Source organism: Tiliqua scincoides, chromosome 6, assembly GCF_035046505.1.
Source record: "Tiliqua scincoides isolate rTilSci1 chromosome 6, rTilSci1.hap2, whole genome shotgun sequence".
Lineage (NCBI taxonomy): Eukaryota > Metazoa > Chordata > Lepidosauria > Squamata > Scincidae > Tiliqua > Tiliqua scincoides.
In genome coordinates, this window is record NC_089826.1 from 22,347,442 (window position 1) to 22,362,907 (window position 15,466).

General features: G+C 42.1%; 1 protein-coding gene across 1 annotated transcript in view; it reads right to left on the bottom strand.

The window, feature by feature from the left end:
• TBCK (TBC1 domain containing kinase) overlaps nucleotides 1–15,466 on the bottom strand; it is a 127,489-nt gene that overhangs the window by 45,164 nt on the left and 66,859 nt on the right. The window contains exons 19-21 of the mRNA XM_066631766.1: nucleotides 12,641–12,726; nucleotides 7,061–7,097; nucleotides 4,789–4,950 (exon numbers count right to left, since the gene is read on the bottom strand). Coding sequence (XP_066487863.1) covers nucleotides 4,789–4,950; nucleotides 7,061–7,097; nucleotides 12,641–12,726 — 285 coding nt within the window. The remainder of the gene's footprint in view (nucleotides 1–4,788; nucleotides 4,951–7,060; nucleotides 7,098–12,640; nucleotides 12,727–15,466) is intronic.

Below are 15,466 nucleotides of genomic sequence, written 5' to 3' on the forward strand. Positions count from 1 at the left end.
TGGAAAATTAAAAACACTCCTAAGTCTCTCTAAAATTTTTGAAATATAGAAAATTGAGTGCAGAAAATTAGCACCATCGTATTTAGGCTCACACTATAATGGATCAAAATGAACTTCCCACAGCTGGGTCCCTGAGCTTCTATACACTCTTTCATGGTTATGGAATCTGCAAGCCAAAGAGTTACTGTGGCAGGCCAGTTTCCTCCCAGATTTGATACTGTGTTAAGGAGGGTCATGGAAACTTTCCTGGGCCTGGTGTATATGGCTTGCAGCAGCAGTTAACACTGCAGGCACGTGATTGTGCCCCAGCAACGAGTTCAGGTAAGATAGGAAAATGTCAAGTCCCAGGAACTTTCTGGGTCCCTTCCTTTGGCTCCTGGGCCCCCTTTCTGACTCTGGGCCAGGGTACAAATTACCCCCTTTACCCCCCTCTCCTAGGCCCTGCTGGCAAGCCTTGCAGCTGCTGTGCATGACTCTCTTCCCTCCTGCTGCTTCTGTCCCATTCTCACACAGTCTGACCCACTCCCTCCCACCTTGTTTACAGATGGATAGGAACATCACAGGAGTGTTTAAAGAGAACTCCAACACACACACACACAACCTGGTAGCAGCCCTGTTTTTTCCACGGCGGGCTTTTTAAAGGGAACAACTTGAGACAAGTGTCTTTTCAAGTTGCGAAAAAGCTCCGGGTGACTCGGAAAGTGCCCCTGTTATAACTCATTTCTGAGTTGAGTGGGGGGGGGGGAGACTTGCAACTCGACTCAAGTCAAGCCGTGTTTGACTTGTCCATCCTTGACTGAAGGCTTAGTTCTGGATTTTGTTCATGTATCTGAGAGGAACAGTTATGATTTTATTTTCTATTTTGGAAAAAGTAATATGTGGAGTGGCTATTGGTGCAAGCAACACATCACACAGATGAGAAAAAACTCCAGTACTAATCTCATCCTGTGTTTACAAATACCTACTTACATGAACAATGCTGGAACAAAGCAAACTGTTACTCAGCCTAAAGGAGAGAAAAAAGAGTGTACTAAGGAATGACCTGACTCACAACTAATATACGTACACGGGATTTCTAGGAACAATTATAAAAACAACATATGAGTAATCTGAATTTACAGTATAGAATCCTGTCTTTCTTTTGCAAACTCTCTGCCAAAGAGCGGGGAGGGGATGCCCATCCCATTGCACTATTTCATCCAATACATGCAGGTGGGGTTGTGGATTACATTGGAACCATCAAGGCTTTCCCACTACAGAGCATCAGTCTAACACTTGAGTGCCAATAGTGGGTTAAGCTTGAGAACAGAACAACAGAGATTGGCAAACACACCTTTATTCTTAGGAGGCCAAGAGGGCAGATCTTATTCAATACAGAACATTTGGCCTAATGATGGAGCCTTGCAATAAGTCCAAGAACACAGCAAATGTACTTCCCTTTTCACTGCTCTGTGACCTCAGTGGCTGAATTGAAGGAGTGAATTTTAGGAAGTTACTTAAGTAGTTAGATGTCTTGTATGCAGAGATTTAGTAGTCATATCAAAGTTACCTAACTGAGGCCAGTTCAGGGTTTTCAAAACAACTATGGGTTTAGTAGGGATGAATTAGACCCACTCTAACTATATTGGGAATTCATCCAAAATAAACAGATATGTCTTTTTGGATGCTCAGAAAAACAGAACTAGGACACAGGATTAGAATATCATTACTGCTTATTTATATAGCTATTGATGTACAAGGTTTGTACCTGTGTTTTATGGGGAGTAAAAAAGGGTACTGTCTCAATCTCAAAATTAACAAAAGGAAGGGAAGAAAAAGGATGGGGGTAGGGGTGAACAGGGGAAGCATTCTTTCAGTTTCACATACTTAATTCTATTACAGTAGGGAAAGGACAGAGTTGCTCAGAGAGGCAATTATTCCATCATTGCCAGGCACCAGAGCCTAGACACAGTGCCCTTGGTTTCTAGTGTCACTGGATGCACTGTAAAAGAATTTACCCATCCTGAAAGATCTCAGAGAGATGCCCTCTTGCATGTTCCACCATCCTATGAAATTTGGTTGGCAGTGCTGCATACAGGGGCCTTCTCAGTAGTGACCGTCAGCATGAAGAATTCAGTATGATGTATTGTCAGGTTGTCCCTCTCTTTGCCAGTGTTCCATCAGAAGCTAAGGACCTGGCTTTTTCTGCAGGCTTTCCATGAATTTTGATTTTTGTTAGTCCTTTTCATGGCTGTTTGGCTGTTTCAATTGCAGCTTTTGAGTTCCACTGTGTGTATTTTACTGATTGTTTTTAGTTAATTTTTGGTAGCTACTTTGAGATACCTGAAGAGAGGTACATTTTTTAAACAAATAAATAGTAGCCAGTAATTTGACTGATCACGGTTTTTAAAAAATTTTTCATTACATTTTATAATGTAATTATATGACTAGTTTTACACTGTCATCTGAATGCATAGTGGCTGCTATACTGCAAGCCTAACAACACAATCCTATGTGCATATACTTGGAAGTAAATCCCACTGAATAGGATTTACTCCCAGATAACACTGTACTGGATTACAGCCTAAAATGAGTTTCTCTATTTTGCAATGGCCACAAGCAAATTTATGACAGGAGGCAGGAGGTCTGGTCTAGAGAGTAGAGCCTCCATTTGCCTGAAGATTAACATCCACAAGGTCGCCAGTTCGAGGCCACCGGCACCGTGCGACCTTGAAGCAGCTGGCAAGCTGCAGCTGAGCTGTTCCATCTGCTCGGAGCGTGGGAGGATGGAGGCCAGAATGTTAAACCAGGTCGGAGTGTAACACCTTGAATGTGGTGGTTCTTGAAAGAGAGAACCTTCTTTCAATTTGTAAAAATCCCTGTGTGGATTTAATAAGCCTGCCTGTGTAAACCACCTTGAATAAAGTCTTGAATAAAGACCAAGAAAGGCGGTATATAAATACTGTATATTATATATTATTATTATATTATGACACTGAAGCCAGTGAGTCTCACTAGGAATTTTGTTAGAGCAAACATGATGAATACTGTAAAGTGCTTTGATCTCAAAAGTGCTACTGAAATTATGAACACCAGGACTTAAGATACAGGTCTCAGCTTGCGCACACACTTAAGATTTTTGGAAAATTCAGGTACAAGTAGATTGTACCCTCAAATCCCAACAGGGTTAACAGATATCCATTTAGATAGTTTGATAGCTTTACAGGTTCTATGATGTCACATATAAGGTTACTGAAAAATATAGCCCAGCTGCTGAATAGAAATTGTAGTGAGATTAAACATTATTTTTAATAAGAATATTTACATAGTGGGTCCTCAGTATCCATGGAGGATCAGGAATGCATGGGGTTCAGGGTCATGGTGCCTCAAGGACTCACTTGGGGGCTGCGCCAGGCTCTCTGGAGGTTGCACAAGCCTTCAGCCTCTTCAGAAGGCCTCCTGGAAGTGACTGGAAGCCACTTCTACTCACGTCCAGGAGGTATTCCAAGACTGGGAAAGTCCTGTGACCTTTCCTGGTCTCAGAACACCTACAGGATGTGACTGGAAGTGGCAGACGTGAACCAGAAGTGGTTTCCGGTTGAGTTGGGGAGGTCTTCTGATGCCAAGGAAGGCCCACAATCAACTCCACAGCCTTCACTGGTCCCAGAACACATCTCACACACAACTGGAAGCAGTTTCTGGTCGCATCGGAGAGGCCCTCTGAGATGCTCAGCAGATGCTGAGCCCATGGATAAGGGAGGCCCACTGTATACCACTTTTCAACAAAAAGTAGTTCAGAAAACAAAGCAGTTATTTATCTTGTACTAATAACCAAGGCACTGATGAAAACAATGGACGTTTCCATCAGGGATTTTCCTGAGCTCTAAAAAAGTACAACGGCTAAACTGAGATTTGTGAACATCACGTACGTGCAAGTGAAAGATGTACAGAATAAGATTCACAGCTTTAGGTAAAATGTCATCAATCTTGCAGGCCTTGACATTGCAGAAAATCTTTGGTGAGCAGGTGCGTGCTAACAAATCACTTTCCTTTTGCACCAATGCCAGATTCTCCAACGCATATTTGACTGCAAGCGATTAAACACTGGCAGCTATGCATGGCTTCTGTTTCACAAATACCATTATTCACCTTTGATGAATTTTTGAGAGCTGCTTTATAAACATAGCTGCCTCTTGCTCCTTGAAAAAGGCTATTAAGCACAAGTGAATATATAAGGACAGAAATCCTTTCATAAACTAATGGACCTGCTTCTTGGAATAAAAATAATGAAGGAATTACTTTCTAAAGAATGCAGGATGGTGAAGGGCAAAACCAAGAGCTTCACACTTCTCCAACCTTTTCTGCCAGTAAGGATCATTCTGGAGGAGACCTTCAGCATATCTAATATTGCTAAGCTGCCTGCCATGTGAGTGGCATAAACTGTAAGACTTCCACCATAGCTCAATGGAAGGGCTTACACTCTGCATGCAGAAGGATCCAAATTAAATCCCTGGATTCTTCAGGTAGGGCTGCAAAACACCCCTCTCTAGGAAGTTGTTGGCAGTTAGTGTAGACAAGAATGATCCAGAAAAACCAAGGATCTAACTTGATCAAAGGCACCTTCATATGTAGATTGTACAAAGTCTAGTCTATGAAATATAGGGGCTATGTATCAACTCCTATGTTAGTTTCTTCCATTTACCCACTAAAGCTCTTAAATTCAAAACCTGAAAGAAATATCAAGATAAACTTTCACAAAACAGTTAACAGAAGACATCTAATATGGAAATGCAACTAAGCATTTAATACCTGGCAAATCAGAGAAGAGCAAAATGCACTCATTGAATCCATTAGAGAGAAGCCGATCCCTCAGTTGCTGTAGAATAGCCACTCCAATACAGAATGGAAAGGAAGAATTCCCAAGTAGCAAAGTATCCCACAGATGGAAGATTTTGTGCAAAGGGAAAACGTCTGCAAAATGAGAAAAATACACCCACAGGAGAACACAATTATTAAACATTATGTAAAGTGGACCCACTCCTGTGAAAACATGCACTGGACTGCATTGTTAGCCATGACCAGGATGCTCAAATAACTGGCAAAAAATAGGAATGAGTAGGCAGAAGCAGACAATAGATGGCCGGTCATTTCCATGAAAAACTGGTACAGAGAACATGGAGTGGCTTTTCAAAATCTTGAGCTCAACTTTATAAGCAGTATATCGTTACTTTTTGCTTTCTATAGTACAATAGTAGACCAGCAGACCCCAGTTGCTAACTGCACATGTTTGAGAGGGAACTTCTGAATAAACATAGCTGTGTTGATCATCATTGAATTCAATGCTACTTACTCCCATATATGTGTGCACAGTATTGCAATCTTAAATTGGGTACACATACTATTGTAGGACATCAGCACATCAAAGAGTGGTGCCAATTCAAGATTATCTAATCTGGTTCATAATAAACAAGACCTAATTTTAAAAGATGCATTTCAGAGAGTTCAGTCACAGGTACTTCTTTCTTTGAGTGCATTTTTATCTTTATTTAAAATTGCTTCTCCTTTATCTGTCTATTAGTTCTGCTTTAACTTTCAGCAGCTGTTGATCCTTTCATGCCTTACCTCCCATAACCATCATATCCTGGGGGAATGCAACAGTCTTATCTTTGTGAGGCTAGCTATAACCCAATGGGATCTTATCTGAAAATTATTACACATGTGGCCAATCCAATTAAACCCTGCAGTATTACACAGAAGTCAGAGTTTCAAGAGTGTGAAATGTCATGTGTGCATCCATCCTTAAATAGATAATTTCTTATTTTGTACTTACTAAACTTAATAACAGGATGTATAATAATTACGGACAATGAATATCATCCTCCTAAAGAAGGAATACATTTGTAAGATTTTAAGTGAGCATGTTAACTCACCTCAGTTCACCACATTATCATGATTATTCTCAAAGCCTACCTATGTGAACCACCTTGGATTAAAGTCAAAGGAGTAATCCAATGACCAAGAAAGGCGAAATACAAGTACTGGTGGTGGTGGTGATTATTATTACATTAATCAGACTACATTGAACAGTAAGTACCTGAATAACAGTTTAATTTATAAAACAAAACTTAAGTCACTTCAATTTCCCATCATAAAAATTCCCATCACTTTGAAATCACAGCATACTAGGTGCAATGTTTTTCTCTACAAAAACTGCTGTAGAAAACTTACAAACATTTCTTTACATATACACTTAGGCTACAATTCTTACAGCCTAATCCTATTGGGCTATAGTGCTGGTGGAATGCACATTCTGCCAGCACTAACTACTTTATGGCTGTTACGAAACACACTCCAACTGCACACAGAGTTGCATGTTGCCAGAGCACAGGTGGAAAGACTGGAGCCTTTCTGCATGCACCAAAGGTGCAACAAAGACTCACAGAGGCAGGTAGGATGGTGGGGAAGAAGGAACAGGGTGGGGAGAGGTAGAATGGGGAGGATGAAATGAAGTGGGTGATGGGGGTGGGGAAGGGTAGATTGGGTCCAGGAAGGGGGCTGATTCAGCAGCAGTGGCAACTGCTGAATCCTACCCCCCCTTACAGGAACTGAACCTGTGGCATGGGTCCATGTGGACTTGCTCCAGGGAATTCACTAGCGCAAGTCCAAGTAGACCTCTCTACACTGCAAAAGGAACAAATGTTCCCCTGCTTGGAGATTTCTGCAACTGCCCCCCTACTCAGGATGCGGTGGTAGCCATTTTGGCATTACTGCATCAGTTGGGGGGGGTAACAATAGGATTGGGCTGTCTGACACACCGAAAATATCATGCAGAGTATATGGATTACTCTACACAGTTGTGGATGCTTGTAGGAAAATTCCCCTGCAAAGTAACTATATTTATTATACAGTAAGATGTACAACATTATACTACAGCTGAACTTTGTATGCCCTACAAAGTTGCCCATTGTATGTGTTCATTTTGCTAATTAGGAATATAATCTTTATGATCTAAATCAAAAATGGAAGTGCACAACACAATTTTATACCTAGTACAGAAAAGAAAGAAAAAGGTAATGCTTACGTGTAAACATTGTGAGAAACCAAGGAATAGCGTACAGCTATAAAAACAAACATGGGATGGGAAAAAAATAGAACAAGTTAAATCTGATCCTTGTAGATTTTTAATCACATTAGTGTTGTAATTCTGCATAAAATATGATTATTTTAAAGGAAAATTGTCGTTTGAACCACAACATGCAACCAGTAACACCATTTAAATGCCCAGAATCGAGACCACACTATACAGTATTTCTTAACACTGTATTACAGCTATAGTTCGTTGAAATTAGGTTTCAGGTAAAGACCTTAATAATACTTTATCACTTTGGTGCTTTTCTTCACAAAATGTACACAAGATTTTTCCATCTACAACATTTCTTCTACAGCTGATCTGAAATGAGAACTGCTTCCCTCTTCCATCTCAAAGCCCAACTGTTCATAGGAAAGATGACAGAGGGGAGAATGGAAATAATTTTTTTGGAATCTAAATCTTAACCTCTTACATGCACCTTACTTTTTCTCTTGTGGTAAGGAATCCCAAAAATAGTATACACATCATGCCAAGAGATCTATACATGGAAACAAAGGTAATTGTCCTTGGGTGGTCAGAGTTAACACCAGATACATATAAATAAGTTACAGCCCCAGCTGACTTGTTACTTTCTTCCCGCAATGGGTGGGAGGGGCCATGTGTCCCTAGACTTGTACTGGGTTTAGACTTCTTTCCGGGAAGTAACAGGTGAGCATCTACTGAAGTGGCTGAAAGCATATGCATGGCACTGTAGTAGGTCCTTTCTAATTAAACTGCATTAACAGTGCAGCAATGCACAGCTCGAGTTCACACATATCCCCTCCCTTTTTACCTCTTTGCATGAGAGGGAAGGAAACTGAAAGTTTTCTTCATGGTTTTAACAAGCAGTTGTTTCCCACTACATCTGTATATAGCAGGGGTCTCCAAACCCCGGCTTGGGGGCCAGAACAGAGTTTTAGCAATGTGGTGATTGTATATGTAGTCTGCCTGACTTTGCTGTATTGTTGTTTTGTGTGGGTCTTGTCTTGTTTTACCTTGCAAAAGCACCTAATTTTGTTGTACTTGTGTATACGGGTGCAATGACAAATAAATTTTCTATTCTATTCTATTCAGATGCGGCCCACAGCAAGGCTCTTTCCGGCCCACGGCCAACCTCTTGTCCCCTGAAAGCCTCTGGCCCGCTCAACTGAACATGACCAGAACTGTGCTCTGATTGTGTCTGGAGGATGTTCTGAGGGCCAGAGAGGTTGAATGAACGAGCCCATTCATTCATTTATTCACTCATCTAAGTTCCATCTCTAATGTATTTATTTAAATTTTATATTTAAATTTTTTTTCCAGCCCTCCACACCACACCAGATATTTGATGCGGCCCTCTGGCCAAAAGGTTTGGAGACCCCTAATATATAGGGAAACTATGGTTCAAATCATACTCAGTTCACAAACCAGGATGCCAACCATGGTTTGATCCTGATTTGTATGAAAGATATCAGTCTCTTCTGCTGTCAGGTAAAAGAAGAAGGGGAAAAAATGTGAAAACCCAAAACTTTGGTTGATGCATCCATTATATAAAGATATGGCTTGTCAAGATATGTAAATACAGCCATAAAGACTGCATGGACAGAGCTGACCACAGAGATAACAACTGTGCAGTAGGAATGGATAAAAAGCAGTCAGTTATCTGATTACACTATCCAAGATGAACAATACAAGGTTACATCCCCCCCCCCCCCAAATATAACACTCAGGTAACAGGAAAGAATAATTAGTTAACTCATCACTCCTTGCTTTGTCTTTCTTGCTCTATCTGAGTGGGCCAAAAACAAGAAAGCATGGCTCAAAAACTGGTTCCCAAACTCCAGCTGAAAAACAGCTGCAAGAAGCAGCTGCTATTTACTGAATTGTATTCTTAGTACACACTGCCCCCTAGTAACCTCACTCAAGTATAGCCAAGTGTCAAGACAAGCATCAAGGCTGCTCACATTCTTGCTGCAATAGTTCCTCAAAGTTGTTTGCTCCTTTTTCAAAAGGTAAGATGGACATATCTGTCTAGGGAGCTGCACCTATTTTCACTTCATATCAATGCTTTACAACACTAAAGTATGCCCCAATTTTAGAACTTTCAATGTTCAAAGTATTGACTGTCTTACAAGTTTTACCCTCAACAAGCATATGAAGAAAGTTTTCTTTTAAATATTTCGTTCTTTATAGATTCTCCCCCCCTCAAAACAGAGACCAGTTATAACAGTGATTCCAATTAAATTCCCTTCTAGTCAGTTTTATACTGCTTTGTTGAAGAAAAAAAAATCATCCGTATTTCCCAATTGCACTCAAGTCATACGTTATGTCAGTCTAATACGAAATTGGGCACATGTATCCCAGCACTGACCTCTTTTCACATCTCATAAGAGCAGCAAGTAAAGAAGTATATAAATGACTTGTGTGTCTTTCCCTCCCACTTCTGGGAGACGTAAAAGGTGAAAGTGCATATTACCTGATGCTTTAAGATAATATGCACTCCTGGGGCATGCCTGTTGAGCATGGATTCCTCGCCCCATTTGCATTACAACTGGAAGTATCCCAGGTAGTGCAAATCCACAGCTCTTCGTTGCTTCTGGGGGATATGAAGGGGGCTTTCAGAATGCCTTCTTAAAATCTCTCAGTCAGAAGTTGCCTCCTTAACTCAGTGTGTCAATCTCAAATCCTGGAACTTCACATATGGAAGCACATGGATTTATTACATTCTATCCTATCCTTTATCCTATTCAGGGAGCTCATTACAGCTTATCTGGGTTCTATCCATGGCTCTCTCCTGAACATACAACCAGTGTGTTGCAGTGGTTAAAGTGTAGAGCTTGGACTGGAATGACCCAGATTTAAACTGCTGCTCAGTTAATAAGCTCACTGAGGACCCAATCCTACAGGCCGTGGTGCTGGCGCTCTGTCGGTGCCACTGCCTGTCGCAAAAAAGTGCCATAAAGCACTTTTGCACCAGTGGTACTGGCACACCACTGGTGCTGGGCCCAGTGACAGTTGGTACAGGGCTACGGTGTCAGAGGAAGAACGCCAAGGGCTCCTGGTGTTAAGTACTACTGCTGGCCAATGGCAGGCCTTTTTGAGGAGGGGGGAGAGGGCGGAATTTGGGAGGAGAGGGCAGTGGGAGGGGAGGAGTGGTTCTGAAAGAGCAGAGGTGGCAGCAGGCTCTGCTGCCATATTCTGTCTCCACCAGGTCCATAAAACTTGACACGGGTTCACTGAATAGCAGCTTTAGTTCCCTTTTGTTCCCTTACCCCAGTGGTTTTCAGACTGGGGCATTGCGATGCCCCAGCCTGAGAGCCCTGGGTAGTTCTCCCTTAAGGGGAGGGGTGGGAGAAGACAGAGATGATCAGTATCACGCCTCTGATCTGGGTATAGGGGACACTACCACTCACCCCTGCCTGCAGCAGCCTCCTGGGATTGGGAGAACCCGAGGCCAGCCTCAGCAGGGCTCCCCACGCAGCGCAGAGCCCTCCAGAAGACGATTGTGACCACTTTAGGTTTTGTGATTGTGAAACAGGAAGTGGTCACGATCGTCTTCTGGAAGTCTCTGCGCTGCGTTGGGAGCCCTGCTGAGGCTGGCGCAGGGTTCTCCCAATCCCCAGGAGGCTGCTGCAGGCAGGGGTGAGTGGCAGCGTACCCTTGCACCCAGATCAGAGGCGCGATGCTGAGCTTTGTGTCTCTGCCTTCCCTCTGCCCTGCTGTCTGCAACAAAAACTTAGTGGTTCTCAAACTCTCCCAGAGAGTTTGAGAACCACTGCCTTACCCTGAGGAGACCTGCGCTACTTCTCTGCCCCACTGGATGCAGTGGTCGCCATTTTGGCGATACTGCAGCTCTGGGTGCTAGGGAAGCATAGGATTGGGCTGCCTGTCTTCTTGGATCAGTCAATACCTCATCTACTTCACAGGGTTACTGTAACAATGAATGAAAGGGAAAGAGCCATGTATACTAGTGTGCCTTGGAGAAAGACAGGCAGTATATAAATTGAAAAACAAATACAAAGTAATTTTTATCCTCACAACAACCCTGTTCAATTAGCTGTACTGTACTATACAACATTTTAATAATAATAATAATAATAATAATAATAATAATAATAATAATAATAATAATAAATTTTATTTGTTGAACTAATTAGCTAGGTACACAGTTTCTTGCAACTGAATTAAAACTGAAGTCATGGCAATGTTTGCTGAGTGGTTACTGAGTAACCATAGACAAAACCTATTAATTAATGGCAAGTTGAGAGCTGTGCCATTTTCAAAGTTTGTAGCAGAAAGCAATCCAAAATAATTTAAACACTGCTTCCCTTTCTATTGGAAAGAACCAGTTGGTTTATGAATGCCTTGCTTTCATGTCTGAACTATTTGGTAAATATGGAATTTTATCCAACAAGAAATATATAATTTTAATGCTCTTCACTTTTCCCTATCAGCTTCACATAATATTTAATGCAGGCATTGCAACAACTGACATGGTTGGCAGTTCAGTAGTGTTCAACATCCTAAAAGCTCTATAAAATAAAGCAAATAGAAGAATGCCAAGAAATAATTTTTACCACAGCAATAACCTGAAAGATTAATCAGTGTTTGATTTGATAGGATCAGTACTCAAGCATGAAAATTTGGTTCACATCACTGCTGAAGTGCAATCCTTCACCTTGATGGAGTCTGTTGAATCACAGGTACAGAAACATAACACAGATCTTATTTTTCAAGCAACAAGAACTCCTTCGACTAGGATTATTTAAAAACTGCAAGTCAATTTTAAGGACACGGTAGTGTTGTAGTTAGCTACTCTTTTATGTGAAATTGGATACCTTCCAACATCACTGCTCTGACAGTTTTTTCAGACTGTAAAGCCTGCTGTAGCAAGGACTGTGTGTGCTTGTATAGAGAGAGTTTCCAGACACAGGAACCTAATACAAACGTGCACAGAATCTGCAGGTCATAATTCAAATGTTTCTAAGACATCTATGCTTAAAGCAATCTGCGACTCAAGAAACCAAACCTAACCATGGCTTGTGACGCAGCACCTTATGACAGCTCTATACCACAGACTTAATCTGTCTCAACAACTATTCCCTCTCTCCAGAGAAATCTGGGAACTGCAGTATCCAGCAATGAATGTTTTGCTATACACGCAGATCACAAATAGAGAATTCATAGCACTGTCAAACTATGAGTCAGGATTGTTTGAAGAAAGCTGCAACAGTTAAAATGAAACAAGCAAGGAATCAATGTTCTCTAAGGCAGGTTTCAGTACTAGCTCTTAGGTGGGCAGAAATAGCAAGGAATGAGGTAGAAAAGATCAAGTGATGCATCACTGTACTTGTTTGATACTGATTATACTGAAGTGGCACAGTTGCTTCAGTTTGCCATTCAATGATTGCACTGTCAGCTGCTACCCAGTTCTGAGAGCGACTTGTATTAAGTTTGCCTCGGACTGGGACACGTGGAAAGAAACTTTTGAAACTGACCCTACTTTCCTTTCCACTAGCATTTTAAAAAGTTATAAGAAACATTTCCACTTACATCTGGAATGAAGCCAATTTCGTTGAGATGGTTATTTAGCTCAGGGTCATGGAAAGCAATCATCTGGGAGAACACTGTCAGGTATTCTGGAGTTGTAGGAGTGCAAATAAACAGAAAGACATTTTAGAAAAAATATTTCACAAGGAATTTGGCCTTAGGGATTAGAAACAAAGATTTTTCTACATAATTTCCATTACAAAACACAACACACAGGGAGTGAGAAGTTTAAAATATTGACTACAACTACTATGCAATCAGTGTTCAAAGTATTTTTCTTCCTATAAAAGAAAGTAGTGAAGTATATACATTGCAGGAACATGTTATATATGCTGTAATTGTAGAGGTGCAGTTCAACATATTTGGCCATGTCTTTAGAAAGTAAGTTTGTTGCAGTTTCTTTAAACAGCTTTCTCTTTCACTTGGGCTTGATAGTTATAGGTTTATGGGGGTGCTTGAGATTCTTTTAACAGCAGTTTATGTGTTATGATCAAGTTACTCTACCCTGATAACCAAAGAGCAGTGGTTCTCAAACTTCTAGCAGTGGGACTCACTTTTTAGAATGAGAATCTGTCAGGACCCACCAGAAGTGATGTCATGGAAGTGACATTATCAAGCAGGAAAATTCTTAACTATCTAGGCTGCAATCTTATCCACACTTACACAGGAGTAAGTTCCATTTACTATCATTGTTAAAAGCATATCAGTGGCATAGCTAACCCAGCTGCTAGTCCCCCCTCCCGTGCAACCCCCCCGTGTAACCCCCCTCCCGTGCAATGACATCAAATTTAATTAGCTAATTTGGGTCTTTTTAATTGTTAAAGTTAATGAGAAATATTGGTTAATATTTCAGAAAAGTAAGCACTTGTTGCAAGTTAGGATTGAGCCAAAAGTTGTATGAATTAAAACTAAGTTGTGTTATTTATTCGTCTGTTTAATTTTTTATCCCACCTTTCTCCCAAGGGGCACCCAAAGTGGCTTACAATAATTTAAATATATGTATGCATCTGAAATAAAACTGTAAAATGCAATGTAACTCACTTTAACAAATAAAAAGACCCAATGTAATTAATTAATGTAAAAAAGCAGCAATCACAGACATAATGGATGAACACACAAGCACATAAAATGCAATAATCAATAAATAATAAAAGCACCAATAAAACCAGAAGGTGTCAGATGCTAAAGACTAAAATCAGAAGGCTTGCTGAAATAGAAACATTTTTAGAGCTCACTGGAGGCTTCTAAAAAGGGGGAAACCAAAGGCGCCCTTACTTACTTCTGTGGGTGACTGAGGGCCCAATTCTATCCAGTTGTCCAGTGCTGGTGCAGTTGTGCCAGTGGGGTATGTGCTGCATCCTGTGGTGAAGGGGTAGTCACTGAGACCTTCTCAAGGTATGGGAACATGCGTTCCCTTATCAAAGGGCTGCATTGTGGTTACACTGGAGCTGGAAAGTCGGATAGGATTGGGCCCTCAGAGCCCAATCTATGCATGTCTACCCAGAAGTAAGTCCTATTATAGTCAATGGAGCTTACTCCCAGGTAAATGTGGATAGGATTGCAGCCTTCTGTAAGTGACCACAAATCTAAAAGGTGTATCTAATTTAGAGTCCATTCCTGTCCCTCTCTACTCAGAATTAAGGGTACAATCCTAATCCACTTTCGAGCACCGACATAAGGGCAATGCAGCTCATAGGTGAGGAAACAAACATTCCCTTACTTTGAGGAGGCCTCCTTGAGTGCCCCCCAACTGCAGGATGCAGCACACATCCCATTGGCTAGGAGGCCAAGGAGGCCTCCTTGAGTGCCCCCCAACTGCAGGATGCAGCACACATCCCATTGGCTATGCCAGTGCTGGAAAATTGGTTAGGATTTGTGCCTTAGTCCCATTGTGTTCAATGAGGCTTACTTCCAGGAAAGTGTGTATCAGTTTGAAAGGCGCAGGGGGTTGAGACAGTCATACCAGCCAGCAGCTTACCTTAAGGCTGTGGTTTTCAAACTCTCAGGGAGTTTGAAACCTGCAATAAGTCCTTGTGGGGGCAGGTGGGGAGGCAGTGGGGGCGGGGGGAAGGCAGCGACATGATCCCAGGACCGTGCCGCTCAGGAGGGCTGCAGGGGCTGGGATGCACTCACCAGTCCCTGCAGCAGCCTGACAAGGGTACGGGGAGCCCTGCATGAGCGACTGCAGGGCTCCCCAGGTCAGCAGAAGTGAAAGTGGAGCGATCCGTGGAAGTGGATCCTGGGGATCGCGCCACTACCTCCTCCCTGCCCCTTAAGGGGAAAGAAGCCAGAGCCCTCAGGCTGGGGTGTTGCGATGCACCAGTCTGAAAACCTCTGCCTTAAGGAGTAGAATAGGGATCGATGAATTATGAAGAAATGATGAGTTGATGAGCACGTCTTGGGCACCTCTTGCCTTGCTGCTCCCCTCTTCAGGTTCCTATGCAGGCACAGGCAACCCATCAAAACCAGCCAAACCCACTCCTGTGTCTACTCAGAAGTAAGTCCCATTATAGTGAATGGGGCTTACTCCCAGAAAAGAGTGGATAGGATTGCAGTCTTAGGTTCTGTATGAGAAGCAGGGAGAGAGAGAGCTTAAGAGCCCAATCTCAAGACTGTCTTCACAGAAGTAAGCCCCGTTATAGTTAATGGGGCTTACGGCCAGGGAAGGGTGACTAGGATTGCAGCTCCAGTGAGTTGCAGGCATGGAGTGAGGGGCTAAACTGTTGGGGCCCCCCCCTCAGTTTGTGTGCTGCTGCTGGGTCCTGGAACACTTCCTCCATGGATACCGAGGGCCCACAGTCCTGTAAAAAGAAGGACTGACAGGGACAA